The 17205-nt window shown below is 36.4% G+C and overlaps 1 protein-coding gene across 18 annotated transcripts in view; it reads right to left on the minus strand.

Moving 5' to 3' along the window:
• Positions 1-2307: 2307 nt before the first annotated feature.
• The window catches only part of LOC18424719 (rust resistance kinase Lr10), a 28685-nt gene continuing 13787 nt past the window's right edge, over positions 2308-17205 (minus strand). For 3 of the 18 annotated variants that reach the window (XM_088855592.1, XM_088855586.1, XM_088855599.1), the window contains exons 2-3: positions 5835-5873; positions 3779-5164 (exon numbers count right to left, since the gene is read on the minus strand). In XM_088855592.1, the coding sequence (XP_088711718.1) occupies positions 4062-5164; positions 5835-5873 (1142 nt within the window). In that variant the 3' untranslated portion in view covers positions 3779-4061. Of the gene's footprint in view, positions 2905-3778; positions 5165-5834; positions 5874-6615; positions 6819-13795; positions 13979-15563; positions 16478-17205 lie in introns of those variants that run through there. The other 15 variants (XR_016047359.1, XR_016047358.1, XM_088855595.1 and 12 more) reach the window with 15 other exon arrangements.

Genomic DNA, 17205 nt, shown 5'->3' on the forward strand with positions numbered 1-17205 from the left:
CCCAGCCCATTGCCACCCCTAGCCTGGCCATATTATTGGAATGGCCCGTGAGGTCCAAGCCCATACTCATCTATCCGATTATGATTGGGTTTAGTGGGAATTGGATGACCTCCAAAAATTTAAATAGTTTATTTTTAAGGTTCACGATTATTTGTCTTTTCATATTTACTGTAGTGATTGAGATTATCAACCTGCGAAAATTTTTATCTGAAATTCATCTTTCACATTTATTGTTGGAAGGAACCCACATTTGAGTAGAAATACACCAAAGAATTTAATTATAAGCCCTAAAATCCGAAAAGGACGGTCTTGATAAGAGACTGATAAGTAGGTTTCTAAAATTTCTACAATGGCCCGATGCCTGGGTAGCCCTGCCCTTCAAAAACTTGGGCGTCCATCCTAAAATGTGGCCTGAGGGAAGGGCCAACACAGCTAGCGGGTCAGGCCAAGCCTAAGCCATGATATGGCCAGCCCAGTCCTACCATATTTCCCCTATATTTTTTCTTTTTTTTGAATTGCATCTGTTAGACCCAGCCTAGCCTTCAGCAAACACTGGACCAAGGCCGGGGTTTGGCTAAGTTCATTTCAATCTAGTCTGGGCTAGGGCAGATACCGGATTGTGCTATAAAGATCATGGCTTGGCTAGGGTCAGGTCTGGCCAGGCCCATTGCCATCTCTAAAATGAGTGCTCATAAGTGCCCATCGTGCATAGGGGACGAGCTGGAGCTTGACCCGATCAACAACTGGGTCCGAGGTTAGGCAAGCCTCGTGCAAACTAAGCCCTGCCAAATTCAGGGGTGGAGGGCCCTCGGCCAACAAACCCTAATTTAAGATTCATTAATCATTTCTTAAACACATTAATGATGGTCTTTCGTTTGTTTGGCCGTCCCGTATGTGTGGATTTGGCCTTTTTATGTTTGCTTTGGAGATTGATATTGCGTTTGGCATTTTATTAGAGAAATGCCAAACGAAGCTATTAAAAAAATATACTGGTAAATGTATAGCATATTAGGAAAGAAGTTGAAACTTTATGGCAGCTTTGTTCACATGAAATTGGTTTTAGACATTTTTATATAAAAAAATTCTCTCACGTGATTAAGTATGCATCTTGCAAGTAAAACCCATTGTGGTTATATGATATATCAAGCTGTTATTACCATTATAATAACAAGATGCTGTTCAGCATAACCACCGTAACAGCAGATCGTTGGACCATGAATTTAACCCTAAGAAATACAAAGGTCCATTTTGTGAACCAATAACAGATAACAACAGCCATTCCCAAAAAAAAATGAGAGATGTCTTATCAAAAAAAAGTTTATATAGAGTTGAGACTCCAAACTATCAAATTAGAGCCCACCTCAAAAATTTCATTAGTGGAGGTTATTTTAATGCCCAAATATCCTCAAATTAGTCATCTCGACATCAAAATACATAGACATGTGAAAAAAAAAGATTTCAAGTTTTGGAAATAATGCAATCTTGTAACACATTTTTGGACCGTCAATTTTAAATATTGTCAAATTTTTATAGATCAGCTCAATCTACACTATTTTTGAAGCTTTAAATTTTATATTTAAAGATGAAAATATATTTTAAATCTATCACAAAGAATTTTAGTATTCAAACCAAATTTCGCAATACTATTTGAAGGTGGACTTTACTTTGATTGTTTAGAGACACAGCTCTATACAAACCGCACCCACAGCTCATATTTAACATAGCAATTGTAAAAGGAGCCCCTTAGTTCAAATCAGACTTTAAACTCTTGGCTGAGCCCTAGCCCAATTCGTGTCACTTGGTGAGCCCGAATGGACTTGCCAGGGCTTTACCCAAGCTAGAAAAATCCTTGGGGGAACAAAAAATTTGGAAAGAGATTTTTTTTCATTTTTTCTTATTTTTTGTTTTTTAGAGGGGTTGTTTGTGGAAAAGAAAGGAAGAGTTTGGGTCACGTGCCTGGGGCAGGGAGGGAGAAAGACAACACAAGGCAAATAGAAAGATTGCATGGGGCTAGGAGAAAGGGAGGGAGTGAAGGTAGGTGTTCAAGACTTGGTGAATTTGAGTTGGACTCGGTTGAATTACTCGGCTTGGACAAGATAAACTAAAAAAAATATCTCGATACAAAATTGTCCTTGAATTACCTATGCGGTGTTCGCCTGATTACAGTAGCAACTCACACGAGTACCATAAACTCGGCATGATCTTTACAACACTGAGGCAAGTTGCTACAGTATTCCCAAAGTACCATTGTTGAGAAAAAAGAAATTAGACCATTTACCTTTGATACAAGGAGGTCACAGTTACTTACAACTATCCAATGTAAAATCTGATAGCTTGGGTGTGTCACAATATCTCATTTGAGCTTGGTCAATAAAATAAATACAACCACCGAATTTCACTTCCAATGGTCAAAGATTAAACGTGACCACCTTACACTAAAGATAAATGATGTCATTGTATACTTTTCCATTTATCTATTATGTAGCTATCTTTCAACCGAAGACCCTTTCTCTCAAATATTTCTTCCTAAAAACCATCTTCGTATATCTGGCTCTGCAACATTAAAAAGCCGAACATTTGCTCTCTACTTGCCATGAAAAACCCTTTGGTGTAATTTCTCATCGCCACATATTTTGATTTTTCTTGAATAGCCTTCCTTCAATTCCATTTCCCACTGTCAATTGTCAGCTAGAGTTAACAGAACAAGGCTTGCTTGTACCGGGAGGTTATTGGAATCTGATGGACGTAGAGTCTTGGTTTTCTCTGCATATTCTTCAGGCCCTTCTTTGAATCCCAGTTTTACTTTCCTCATCTCCTCTCTCTCCCTTAAATCCCATTTTCCATTTTGGAGTGAGACCAAGCAACGTACTCGCCTGGGTCAGAGGTAGAGGCTGAGTAACTCACCTGATTTTGAAATTACTGAAAGAGAAAATTAGTTCTCAAAATTGAAATCCTATAGTTTCATTTTTATTACAGCATCCTTTGCAATTACATCATCATGAAAGCCAATGAGCCATTACTTTTTCCATGAGGTCACCCAAGCAACAATCCACCTGAACTCATATGACCAATGCCACATCATATGCTTGTAGGGATCAAGCAAAGAGATTGAAGGTGGAAAGAAGTATAAAAACAGAAGAAGAGATTGCATCCATCATTCTCAAAATGAAGTTAAGGGAGATGGTGGTATTGGATTATACCTAGGTTCACGAGTTGTCTTCTTAATGTGGTTTTGACAGAGGGCTTGATTAGACTAAGGTATGACCAAATGTGATTAATTGGTAGAGATGATTGGCTGAGTTTTTTTATTACCCTATGAGAAAACCAAAGGAAATTTTGGGCATATGTTTCGGCTACAGCATTTGGTGGCTCGCTAAACTTAACGAACATCATGAAACCAATTAGAAATCAAGGGATTATACACAATGAGACTATTTATCATTGTTACAAAGAGGTCATAATTGCTACCAACTATTAGATGTTAAATTTGATGAATTGGGATATTCCACAAAGTTCGAAAAAATTTTATTTTTTTGAACTATGAGTTTAGTCAATGATACACTCACAATCATCGGATTTGAAATCTGACGGACAAGAATCTCCTTGTATTAAAAGTAAATGGTCTCTTTTTATACTTCTCCTTAAAATAAATATTGCTAATAAAAGGGCAATGATGTATTGATCATTTCCTAATAAAAGGATAATAGTATTAGTTGCTTTGAAATCCGAGGAGGCTCACCACCATGCTCCATAATGAACAGAAAAATAAGCTATAAAAGAAAACAAAAATAGAGAGCTTTATTTAAACTAAAAGATTAGGAAAACTCTACAAGCTAATATTTAACCAACGGGTCACCTTATTCAGTGAAAGCATTGGTGAAAGTTAGGGTAGAAGAGGAGGGAGAGTGGTTGTTGGCCCATAACATTATTGTTCACCTGTGAAAACCGTGGTCAATTACAAGTTGGATTTGAAATCATGACAAGATTTTATGTAATTCAAATTTTCAAATCTCTCTCTCCTAGAAAAAAGGTTTATACCTCCAAGGATTATTACGCCTTTATCACAATATGGACATTTCTGTATGGCCAGAATCTGACTCGAGGGAAGATCTCTTCTTTGGAGAAGAGAATGAAGGCTTAGGAGGCAAAACTAAAGTTTGCGAGTTACTATCAAGCATTTCAACCACCTTGGTTATACTTGGACGGTCCGTTGGGTTGATTTGTATGCACCAAAGACCAACTACCATCATCCTTTTTGACATTTCTTCTTCCTCTCCTTTGATATCTCCCACTTCAAGATCTCCTCCACATTCAAGGCGAGAATACACCCAATCTGGAAAGTATACTTCACTAGAATTAGCTCGTTGATCAAAATTTTTTCTCCCACCAACCATTTCCAAGAGCAACATTCCAAAGCTATACACATCGGATTTATGTGAAACAACCCCAAATGATCTTGAATATACTTCAGGAGCCATGTAACCAATCGTTCCTCGAGCACCAGTTAGTGATATTACACTTTGTTTATTGGAGTATAGCTTTGCGAGACCAAAATCAGAAATCTTGGGGCAAAAGTCTTCATCCAACAAAATGTTATGAGGCTTGATATCGAGATGGAGTATGCGAGTTTCACAACCACGGTGCAAATATTCGAGCCCACGACTCGTACCAAGTGCCACTTTATACAGTGATTCCCAATGGAGGCAATGGCTTCGCGGTTTGTCAAAGAAAATGAATCTTTCGAGAGAGCCATTGGGCATGAAGTCATATATAAGAGCTTTTTTCTGACCATCAGCACAGAAACCAAGAAGGCCAACCACATTTATGTGGTGTATACGGCCAATGGTTGCAACTTCATTAATAAATTCTTCACCACTACCCTTTGGCTCTGTTAGCACCTTTACAGCAATGAGGCGCCCGTCAATGAGCTTACCTTTATATACACTTCCAAACCCTCCCTGACCTAACTTTTCCTTGAAGTAGTTGGTCATTTTTTTGATGTCCTTGTATGAGTATCTTGTGGGCATTTCATTTCTATAATTCTTAAGGAACTCCTCAACATTCTGGCCCTCTACTCCTTTGGACATTTTAATTATTCTTTTGGACATCATAATAATTGCTATTGTTATAAGTATTGCTCCCATTGTAATTGTAATTAAAATACCTGTAAGAAGAGAAAACAAGTTATGAGCAGCAATGGCATGGTGGCAAGATGTATAGCAAGAGTAAGATCTGTGTGATATGGGTAGGAATAAAAAGTTTGTGAGGATAATGTTGGAGGATGATAAATGAATTTTTCAAACTCTACCATAGCAGGTCATGCCAATCTCAAGCCTAGATAAAGGAGGAGGGTTATGTTTGTAGGCAGCCACATTGTAAAACTTTTCCACATATTTTCATGAATCTTGAACTTATTAATGGAACAGGATTAGTGTTTCTAACCCCAAACAATTGAGATAAGGATAAGACGATGATGATGTTGAATATAATCATAAGTGAGTCAGTTATTTGAATTATTCATTCTAAAGAATTACAATTTGCACTAAACATCAATGATTTGGATTATTCATTCTAATTAAGCATAATTTGCACTAAACATAAAAATATATCCATCCAATTAGATAGTCATTGGAGAAGTCTGATTAGCAGGCATAATATGGATGAGAGAGAGATAGAGAGAAGGTCATTGATTTGGATTATTCTTTCTAAAATAAGTACAATTTACCCTAAACATTAAAGTTTCATCCATCAATTAGACAGCCAAAGGTGAAGTCTGAAAAGTAGGCATAATTTGGATGAGAAAGAGAGAGAGAGAGAGCCAGAGAGAAAGAGACCTATTATTACTTTCTTTTTTGTCCTGACTCGGTCATTACCTGCAAAATAGCAATCCAGATAAACAATAGTAGAAAGAGAAGAATAAAACGAGTAGTTAATATAGAACATTAGAAAAAATTACTTACAACATATTTCTATAACTAACTATGATGACATCATCTGGAATGTTTCTCAATATACCACAAAATTAGACTAGAAAAATGAAGACCTTGCTATATACATCATTTACTTGCTGGGTGAGTCGCAACGGAAAAAATCAAAACTTGACAACCAACAAGTATAGAGCAGATAGAAATTTCTTGCCCCAAGAAATGATCCACATTTCTTCTTAATTTTTATTCTTTTATGATTTTTTTTAAGGACTATTATTATGAAACTCAAGGTCATTGATTTGGATTATTCATCCTAAAGAAGTACAATTTGCACTAAACATAAAAAATCTATCCATCTAATCAAATAATCATTGGTGAAGTCTGAATGCACGCATAATTGGGATGAGAGACAGAGACCTACTATCAATTACCGGCAAAATAGCAATTCAGATAAACAACATTAGAGAGAGGAGAATAAAATGGATAGTGAATAAAAAAATGTTAATTAGTTAGTACATACTTATATGTCCAACCGTGATGCCATCGGTAAGAATGTTCTTCAATTTACGATAAAATTAGACTAGTAAAATGAAGATCTCGTTATATACATTGTTGGCTTGCTGGACAAGTCACAACAAAAATAACAACTCAATAGCCAATAAATATGGAGCAGATAGAAATTCCTTACCTCACAAAATGATTCACATTTCTCCATGACTTCGCTTCTTTTTCGCTTAAATACACTTACTTTTAAAAAATTAGAGGGTGTCTTTCTCATCGTTAGGCCATAATCTTGAGCTGAAGACATATAAATAATGCAAATCCATGAGTCTCAGAGGAGTAGACTCAAGAGATTCTTGCGCAAAAACCAAGAAGAGAGTTTGTCCGTGTCTGCCAAAATGTGTATGTGAAAATATATTATTATGACCTCAAAATATTTAAAGAAAAAGAATATTTAAGGAACAAGAGAACTAACCTATAGAGGGACAAATTCCCTTTAACTTTCATATAATGGAAAAAAATTGATTTTTTATCGAAAATTGGGGCTACATTAGACCTCTATAGCGGTCAGAACACCATTGATTTAGGTTTTGAAGCATATCTACATCTATCATCAATCAAACCAGTGTACAATACTACCATGGCTAAGTCTAATTGATGCTACTTTCTAATGACTAATTCTATTGACTTCAAATTTACATGATGAGAGAGGACTTAAAGACGAATCCAACAATCCAAGTCTCACCTGAAATAAAATAGCAACGAGGCAGATATTTCCATTCAAAGTTGATGCATTTTCTATCGTATATTTCAACAGTAGAACTGACCATTGGGGGCACAATCGTATCATCACACGGACTTACGGACCCTAGGAACTTGATAATCTAGTAGAAGGGCTCATGATGCATATCTTCACAAATTTGGAGCCAAAACGCTCCATATCTTGGTAGATATTTAGTTTGGCGATCAAGCTTTTGCATAGTTTTATGACTTCTATTGTAGCTTCAATTGCATCCACACGCCAGATCCATAGATTGCCACCCTCCCATAATTGATAGGACATTGGGGCAAGAACCCAAAGGTCTAGGCCCCATGAGAAAACTACTTGCAGATTGGGAGATATCTCAATAATAGTGCCGGGAGGTCAACCTAGCTCATGAGTACAAACCTCGTAGATGACTGATATGAGCCTTGGTTGCCGATAGGTACAGATAAGGGTCCGATAATCTTCAAATAATCCTAAACTTTAGGAGAGGATTATTATACCTACATATGACTTTCCAAAAGTTTTGGATCAATCTCCTAATAACATTAGGGAAATGGCAGTTAGGGAATCTTATGGCGACCAATGAATTTCGTTGATGTATCAAATGATGTCTAATTTGTATAATTCTTGGACCAGAGGTATATAAGGTCTTATCGTCAATATCTGCAAAATAACACCTCAATTTGATATGATTTGCTGAGGTTTCACAAGGTCCAGATGTCAAACCCTCTTTGATGAACGACAAATCTAAATACATAACAAATAACACCAATCTCCTCTAATATCATGCGGAGAGGCATTTAGGGACTCTTGGAATATAAGTCCCAGATTTTGATCTCATATCAAATTATTTGATAGTCTTTTATAACAAACCATTCACCAAGATATATGACCGGGTTTCACGATGTATCAGGGCCCTAGATGGCAAGTCCGCATTTTGCTACACCTGGCTAGATATTTGAAGTGTATTGTGCAAATATATTCTATAATCAAGTACATTAGCTTTTCATCATGACCTGTAGTATGTTAAACATATATGGGTTTGACAACTGCTGGGCTCTATCATTTTAAGATTATCTCTTTCCTATAATTGTGGAATTTCAAAGAGTGTTTTCCCTTGCATTTTAGCTCAAAAAACACATCCAACAGTCAATATTTCTTCAGAAGCGAGAGAAAATGACAGATAGAGCCTATTATTTTTGTACAAGGAGAAAAAGGAAGAAGTGTGTAGGGAAAGGAAGGAGGAACTGATGTCATGTTAACCACTCGATTCCTTTCCCATTATATCTTAATAATAAGTTATATCATGGACTTGCTAACAATAAGACAACTTCTCTTCTCCTCCTAATTTGAATGGTATTTGATCTAGATTACACTCATCCAAATTAATCATTTATTTAGTTTTGATAGGATTATGTCAAAATCAAGCTCACCAGAAAATTATGATTAAATTAGCATTTCCGCTAGTCTTATGAAACTTTATATATCTCATGGGTTTCAAATCTTAGCAATCCTAAAAGTTTTGGGCTCATTACGCAAGCTAATACTCATCAATTAATCAAACATGCTCATGGAGTCTAAGAAATCATTTACAAAAAGGACATATATCACATGTAATACTTTTCCCAAAATTGTCTTTAATAGAATAAACTCAGTAAAAACTTATATAATTACAACATATAAGTATCATGTTATATATGAATGTCACTGTATACCAAATGTAATGTGATGCCAATAGTCTTACTCCAACCATGTTATTATTCTTTTTTCACTTGACAACTTTCTTACCTCTATTCCGGCTAAATGAATTATCACGATATGGTAGCAAGTTAATTAGCAACATCAAGTCTCCACTCTTTAATATAATCTTAGGATAGTGAGAGTACACAAGGTCACTCGATGATCAACATTTCGCTCACAGTGCAATAAGAGTTAAGATCATTCTATTCACCTTTTATGTATATACAAATATTTATAATATCAATATTAGTGGTCTCGCTAAGCCAGTGCAACTGAATCACACATCGTGGTGTAATTGATAGAAAGAACTAGGATGCACGTCGGATGCACTACATGCAGGTCTTAGTCCAATCGCATCCCATTTTTGCCTCATTTTAACTAATTGCTCCAAGGTCGGCCCAGCATAAACATTCCCATTTCAAACTTTGCTTTTGTATCATCATCATCATCCAAACCTTATCCCAATTATCCGAGGTCCACTATATGAATCATATTCCTCTATGATAAGATGTGGCAAAATTTTACACTAGCTGCCTAACTAACCCAACTCCTTTATCCGGACTTGGGATGGGTTAAGGGAAAGTTTAAAGTCTCCACCCTTATTAGACCAAAATGTAACTAATCACAAGAGACAAAAAGAGAAAAAAAATGAATTTGGCTCTTATCCTTGTGAGCAAGAAAATGTCAAAAGATGCACGAAATATGATGCCATCTGGGCTGTCAAGGAGGTAACTCAGCAAAAGAAATCATTAACACACATTAATACTGAGGAGGTGACCCAATAATAGAAATTATTAACATATATTACGAAAGAAATAAGGTAACAAAACCACTGTCAATGTGCAAATGGGTACAAAAACCAATGTGAGATTTGATAAACAACAAATAAAATGCTATAAACAAGAATCAAAATGTGCATAATAATTGCACCTTGCAATGTAAAAGGAAGAAAAATGCAGACTTTAACTTTGGCTGATAAATAGGGATTACAGACTGCATCTCGCTCAGCAAGGGATCATTGTAGAAAAAGAAATCTGACGATAAGAAGGAATTCAAATTTAGAAGTTGAGCGGTGACAAAATAAAAGCAAAAAAATAAAAAGAGTTGAGATTTTGCAAAAGGAAATATTGAATAGGTAAGTTGAAAAGGGCAAACAAACATAACGAAGATGAGAACCCAGGTTTTAAATGATAGTATAAGCAGTTCAAACAAAACCAGGAATAAAAAGATATAGTTACAGATATGGTAGCAAAAACAATTTCATAGAAGCAAGAACTATAACTTTTGTCAAAACAGTAGGAGCAAACAATGATAAAAAGAGGAGGCATCAGGTTCACTATGCAATCAAGAATATAAATAAACAATCAGAAGAAAAAAAAAAAAAAGTGAAAACACCAACAACCTCAGCAAAAAAAAAATGCAAGCAACAAAATGGTCTGAAATTGAAAAAAAAAAAAAACCAAATTGGGGTTTACACGCAAAATAAAGAAAGAAAGATCATTTCTTAGTTGAGAATAATGTCACAAAACCCGACGAACGAAACCTAGATAATGCAAAAAAATATGAGGAGATGAAAAATCATACAATAGAAAAAGAAAAAGATCTCATTACATAGTAATAAGGAAAAAAGGTTTCTTAAAAAACAAAAAAGATCTCATCACATAGTAATAAGGAAAAAAGGTTTCTTAAACAAACTAAGATCGAATGAATATATGGGGCCCCTGAAGAGAAAATAAATTAAAATAAAATAGAGTAGCCAACATGTGGTTCAAAATATTTGGATCAACTTACTCTAGACAAATATGAACCACGGAGCTTAGGGGCCTTGTACCACCCGGTTGCCACTTTGAAGAAATATGAACCACAAAGCTCAAATTTGGCTTTCGTATACAATTTTTTATTAAGACGTATGTTACATGAAACATGTTGGTTCCTGACATAGAGCCTCAACCTTTCATCGATGTCATAATTACAAATCACACGTATGTTTCATCTGCCTATGTCTCGAAGGTGATTAATGCTATGTGAGTGTTGGACCTCACTTTCTGATGATTTAAACAAAAAATATCATGTGTCTTTGTGCATGTGAAATGTATGTCCAAACCCTTTGTGCATGAGCAATACATAACACGATAAAACAATCGTATAAATGGAAAAAGATCCATATAACATCCACGGAATGAATGAGTCGTCATCAAAGCATTTTTCTAGGTAATTAGTTTTGCTACACAAATTTTGGACCGTCATTATTCTTTAATATGGGTCATAGTCTCAATGAGGCCAAAAGTCTTCATATCTTTTCTCACTATTTGCAACTGTCCTTTTGGGCCTATCTTTTATCTTTCTTAAGCATTCCACTTGAACTAGCTCGCACCTCCTAACACGTGTTGTATTGGATTTGTGCCGCCCATGGCTAGCACATGTAAGTTTACTTTCTCTCATCTAATCTTATTGGTACCACACCTAAATTCTCCCAAATCTATTTATTGAAAGTTGGATTATGCAATCAAACATGGTGTATATAAATTAAAATTTTTGAGAGAGAGATAAAGAGAGAAGAGATAATAAGTGTAGTGATTTTATGAGATAGGAGAGCATCCTTTTATAGATTTCTTATGTCTTAGGGTTTGCATCAATTTGTATGGTCAAATCTTGATCGTCGATCAAGGAAGACTTGTGGGGTGAGAGATGTGAGTGATTCATCCCTTTGATCCACCATCAAGATTCAAAGGGGTGTGTGCTAGAGCCTCTTCCTCCCTTTCCTAGTACCATTCCCATCAAATCTTTCAAATAAAGAAAGTTTCTATTTTTATATATCTAATTCTTATTTGTTAGATCAAGCAATCTAGATTCAAAGATTTACTAAATATTTCAAATATTTAATCTTATCATATAAGTTGGCTATACCCAAAAAAAAAAGCCAACAAACAAGGGGACAACTGTCACCCAATCATGGTGAAGACGTTAGTCACAATGGGTGAGGCGTGCCACCCTTTGGTGACCATACGTTGCCCCACCCAATCCCACATGTTCAAAATTGAGCCCCTATATTTATGGAGGTCTCATATATTTTTAGAAAATATTTTATTTTGTATTTGAAATTTTAAAATCTTATATTTTATTTAAAATATTGAAAAATTAATTTTTTTCTTAACTTATAAATCCAAATGACAAAAATAAAATATCAAAAGATTCACAAAAATTCAAATAAACATCTAAAAATCATATATCATAAAATTAATTAAAGCTAATTAATTTTGATGGGAATGGGATCCGTTAGATCTAGGAATTTATCAATATACAGGAGCACTCCACCTTCAACTGCGGATCACGATCCACCTAGTTTTCTCAAACTAACCTAACAGTTTCCATGACTCACAGTCCACTGCAGGGGCTCATGATTGGACTACTCAAAATCAACCGATAGACTAAGGGACGCAAGCCCATTATATGGATTTCAGGTTCTCCCCTAGAGACCAAAAAATTATGGTCCTTCAGACCATGATGCAACCATGACTCTATGGTGCATAGGGGTAATCTTTCACACATGTACACGTTTCACCCTCATTGGTGAGTCTCAATATGGTTATCTATGTACATGTCGTGAGATGATATAAGGATGAGGTTTTTAGTTATGCCTCTAAAAGTTGTTTATCACACGGAAGGGCCATACAGTCCCTCAGCTCTCATCTGGGCATACTCCGACATCATCTAAGGCTAACCTACAAAAACTTTCTCAATAGATCCCTATGCTCAGGTATTTTGGGTTTTTTCAAACTCGGCTGGCCTAGCACGTCGAGCCTAGTCAAAAGTATTGACAAATCACATTTGCCCAATATGATCCACAAGAGTACCACATTCCCACTGAGCTTATGTTTCACAATATAAAATGCTCATACAAACTCTCATAAGGCTTTTAAAAGACGTATAAACAAAACATTCATTTCGAATTCTTTTCTTCTTGTCTTACTACTCATCCATTTAAACATCCTCATACCTGCTACACTCATTCTATGAACAATAAGTATGACCGTGAATAGAATCAAGGACTCCTAAAACCCATACCTTGATATGATTATATTACAAATCTCTCAATCTCTCGGCATAGTCAAAGTATCTGTCATACAGCTAGTGGGAATATGTGTTATGATTATGCTCAATCATGCTTAATGCATATGTGCTTTGTTTCAATATTATACTTGGATCCTCTGTGAAAGCTATTGCTGCAGTTTGTCACATAACTCATTTTTTGAGACTCTATACCTCCTCGATGGTGGCCTTGGAAACAGGCCTCAACTTTGCTTTTAAATAAAATCGACGGTTTAGGTTACTGCAACTTTACGTTTACAAGTAAAATTACGAGCTTGATAAAAACTTTTTTCTTAAAATAATTTTTGTTAACTGCCTTAATTTTCCCTCTCCAAAATTTATCATCCGGGTCATTGTTAACCCCCTCCCTCATCTGTCATCGAAGCGAAGGACCCAAACCCACTTCATGTATATTTTTAACATAATAATAACCAAATTAATCATATTCTTTTAACAATTTTAAAGTAATCGAAATTGAAAACTCAAGAAAAGCCCATAACGGGTCTTTTTGTCTACAATCACTCGGAGCTTTTAATAAAATATTTTCAGGGCACAAACTACAAAAAAACAGGGCAATTTCAGACAAGTTTGGGTATGTTGGGAATGTTACTGAATCCTCTTATTGTTTATTTTCCAAAACAGAGATGAAATTCTAAATTACTGAAAGGTTTTACTTTCAGTTATTGTAAAAGCATTATGGGGAAGAGCTCTATCTAATGCTTCCTATTTCTCAGCTCCAGCAATGAAGAGAATGGGTTAGGGATGGGATTACTGGTATCAAGTGGAGGACATGCGTCAGGATAAGGCTGGTCCTCACAGAAACACATGAATCCTGGCGGGCTCTGATTATATCCGCACCGGCCACCCGACTCCATGCACGGTGCGCACCCATCTGCAGTCCATGACACATTGAAACCCGCCTCCACAAAGAGTCGGAAGAATGTCTCAAAGCAAACCTCTCTAAAACTGGAACCTCCACCAAAAACCGACAACGTCGATAATCAATGGATAAGCCATAAGGCATGGCAAAAGAATTTCCGAGGCAAGGCACCCGAATCGCAGTTGGCCAGCTACAAAGTGATGCAGGACAATCCATATAAACCAGAAGCGTCATGACTCCAGTGGAGTAATTGAATGGATAATTGTCAAGGGTGACATTATGTTTAGGATAGGGGCATTCCATACTGTCAATTATGCTTTGAGCAACTACGGAAATGGTGCTAGTCTGGTAATCGATATGTCTCACTTGGTATAATTGATTGGTCAAGTTTAGGAGGGGGGTGTTGTCGATGCAGGTGAGATTGAGGCCCCTGTTAGTGCAGAATTCTGACCGCCGGTAATTGACTGTGAAAGGGTAGCTGACACGAATGGCACCACAATCGTAAGCGCCACAGGCCTCATACGGGGAATCCGTAGAGAAAACAGGAACCCAAAAGAGAGGAAGGAAAACAAGTAGAGCAACAAGTGGTCTTGAATGAAACAGTGGGTGTTTAGAGAGAGAAACCCAAGCATCAAGTGGGTGTATAGGGAGAGAAAGCCAAGCATGGTTGCAAGAGGAGAAAAAAGTAGAGAGAAAGCTCGATGGGTGAAACTTGAAGATCTCTTCCTCATTATTTATTTAATGGGCGTTTACTTTTATAGGCACAATTGTTTCAAATTGGCGAGTGATGAAGCAAGTTTGAATTGATAGAGAGAAAAAAGTAAGTTGTTTATGTAGAATCGGAGCCAGAATAATTTGACCAGGTTGGGTTTCTTCTCCACGGTTTTAATTGTGTTATAAAGTGTGAATATTTTTCTTTCAAAAATATAGGCAATAATACCCACCACTATTATTGGGGTGGGAACGGGTCCGGTAGGGTCCTAGTACGGCTGAACCCAGACTGAAATTCATACATGGGACCCAGACCCGGAACTGAACCCGGTCGAGCCTAGAATACCTTGATCCCAGAACTGGACCCAGTCGAGTCCAAAATACCTGGATCCGGACCTGAACCCAGAATTTACTTGGGCCTGGTGACCTGCACAAAACCTCTTTCGAGAATGCAAAATAACTTGATCCCCTTTCCCATTCAAACTAATCAGGACACGTAAAACCAGCATTTTTTATGTGGTTAACGGTTAACCAAAGAAACATCCTGCCAATCTAAAAACAATTATATGGTCTCTAAAAATTTCACAAAAGCAATGAGGTAAGCTACTCACGAATCATGAATGCCACAAGTAATTGATAAAAAATATCAACAAAAATTAATGCAGATCAAAATCTAGTGGCTAATAATTTTAATTTTATTTTTGTTAATTTTATTTATAAGAATGAATTATTGAAATTAGGATTTTTAGGTTTGGTTTGATAAAGTTCACCAATAATGATGCTGATAAAAAATCCAGTATATAATCAATTTCACAAAAACCAAGAGCAATATAAGAGCTAAGTAACCAAAGAACTATATATGTCACGACAAATTTCTTGAAAAAAATTATAAAAGAACTGTGGAAGAAACCGAACATGGATAAGAATGAAATCAACCATAGAAGAATACCGCTGTCACAAGCTTCCCCATCCTTGCAGTAACAAGCAATCGTCGTTCTATTCAACGCACAGCGGCCACCAGAACTAGTGCAATTTGAGCACTCTGAAGGAAATTGCTCCCATTGAAGGGCAATACCCTCCTTTAAAAGCTCCAGAAGGTTCCAGGATCCATTGCCATGTTTCATAGCCTTAAGACTGGATTCTAGCACAGGATACTGAATCCAAGAACAAGTATATGAAGGAGTTATATCATTTACTATTTCTTGTTTATCAGTGTAATAAGTCTCCTGGGTCTTCTCGCACCCTTTAAAGGCCCAAATGGTTTCTTCGTTATTGAGGGCAGAGCGAGTATCACAATTGTAGAAGATGCTGATATTAACATAGGAGGAAGGAAGATGGAAACCCTCGATGTGGTCTGGAAGGGTAATTTTGTCAAGTAAATAAATACAATTCCCATTGTCAAAGAAATCAGATAAGGGAGCAGTGATATTGATAGTGCGCTCAGGGTAGGATATGTTCTTAACATCATACGATTTGTCCAGGAATTTGATAGTGGTTGGGGAGCTTAACCCTCCACAATCAATTTTGAAGAGTCCACATAGCTCTGGACTGGAAGCAGCAGAGAATGGGAATTGTATATTGATGCCCGAGCAATTGACAGGAGCGCATTCTTTATAAGGATTAAAATCGTAACCTCGAGAGAGAATACAACAAAAGAGAAGAGAGAGAAACCAAGCAGGTAGAGTAGCAGCCATGGCTGACACCGAGAGAAGATGAAGGAATCAGTGTGTAAGAGGTGCCCTCAACAGAATTCAACACAAACCAACTGGTAATAACCTCTAGAACCCTAGAGAGATCGTCAACCGCAATTCACTTCCAGAGAGAGAGCAAGCGAGTTATAGGCTTGGCCAAATTCTGGCACCCTTAAAAAGGTGCTGAACTTTGCTTATAGGGCAGGAAAGACTGAAGAGATGACTCCGAGTCCTCACCAGAGAAGTGGAAAAGAGGACCCCACACTGCAAACAATCTCACAACCTTTGTGTATATTTCCAAAGACTCGGATTTCCTAAAGTATAGTCCAAGTCATTGTCAACCTCCAAAGTCTTTTCTCTACTTTGATTCCTCTTTTTCAATCAAAGAAAACCAAAAAGAAAATGGGCCCCAAAATAAATAAACTACATATTTTCAACACGTAAAGCGACAATCCCAATTAAAAATTGAGTAGAAAGAAAAAATCACACTTCGCCTTTAACGCACGCAAAGAGAAATTGAGAGGACAAAAGTCATAAATTTATCTAATCAATAATTCATCGATCGAGATTTCAACGAAATGATTTCACATCATATTAGTCTTTACCAATATCAGCCCAAATTAATTCTAAAAATTTTGCAAAAACCCAGCTATGATATCAAAATTTAAAAAACCAATCCTTTATCATCAACCGCAAGTCACTTCTAGAAAGAGAGCAAGCGAGTTATAGGCTTGGCCAAATTCATGTGCATATCTGTAAACAGGAGAGAGAGAGCTTAAAATTTTGAACACTTTGGAGTTGTGCTCCTTGGGAGTCAAGGAAGACTTGACTGTTAAGAAATTTACTAAAAAAAAAAAAAAAAAAAAAAAAAAAAAAAAAAAAAAAAAAAAAAAAAAAAAA

This window comes from Amborella trichopoda, chromosome 13 (genome assembly GCF_054954075.1).
Source record: "Amborella trichopoda isolate Santa Cruz 75 chromosome 13, AtrichopodaSantaCruz75HAP2 v2.0, whole genome shotgun sequence".
In the NCBI taxonomy this organism is placed as follows: domain Eukaryota; kingdom Viridiplantae; phylum Streptophyta; class Magnoliopsida; order Amborellales; family Amborellaceae; genus Amborella; species Amborella trichopoda.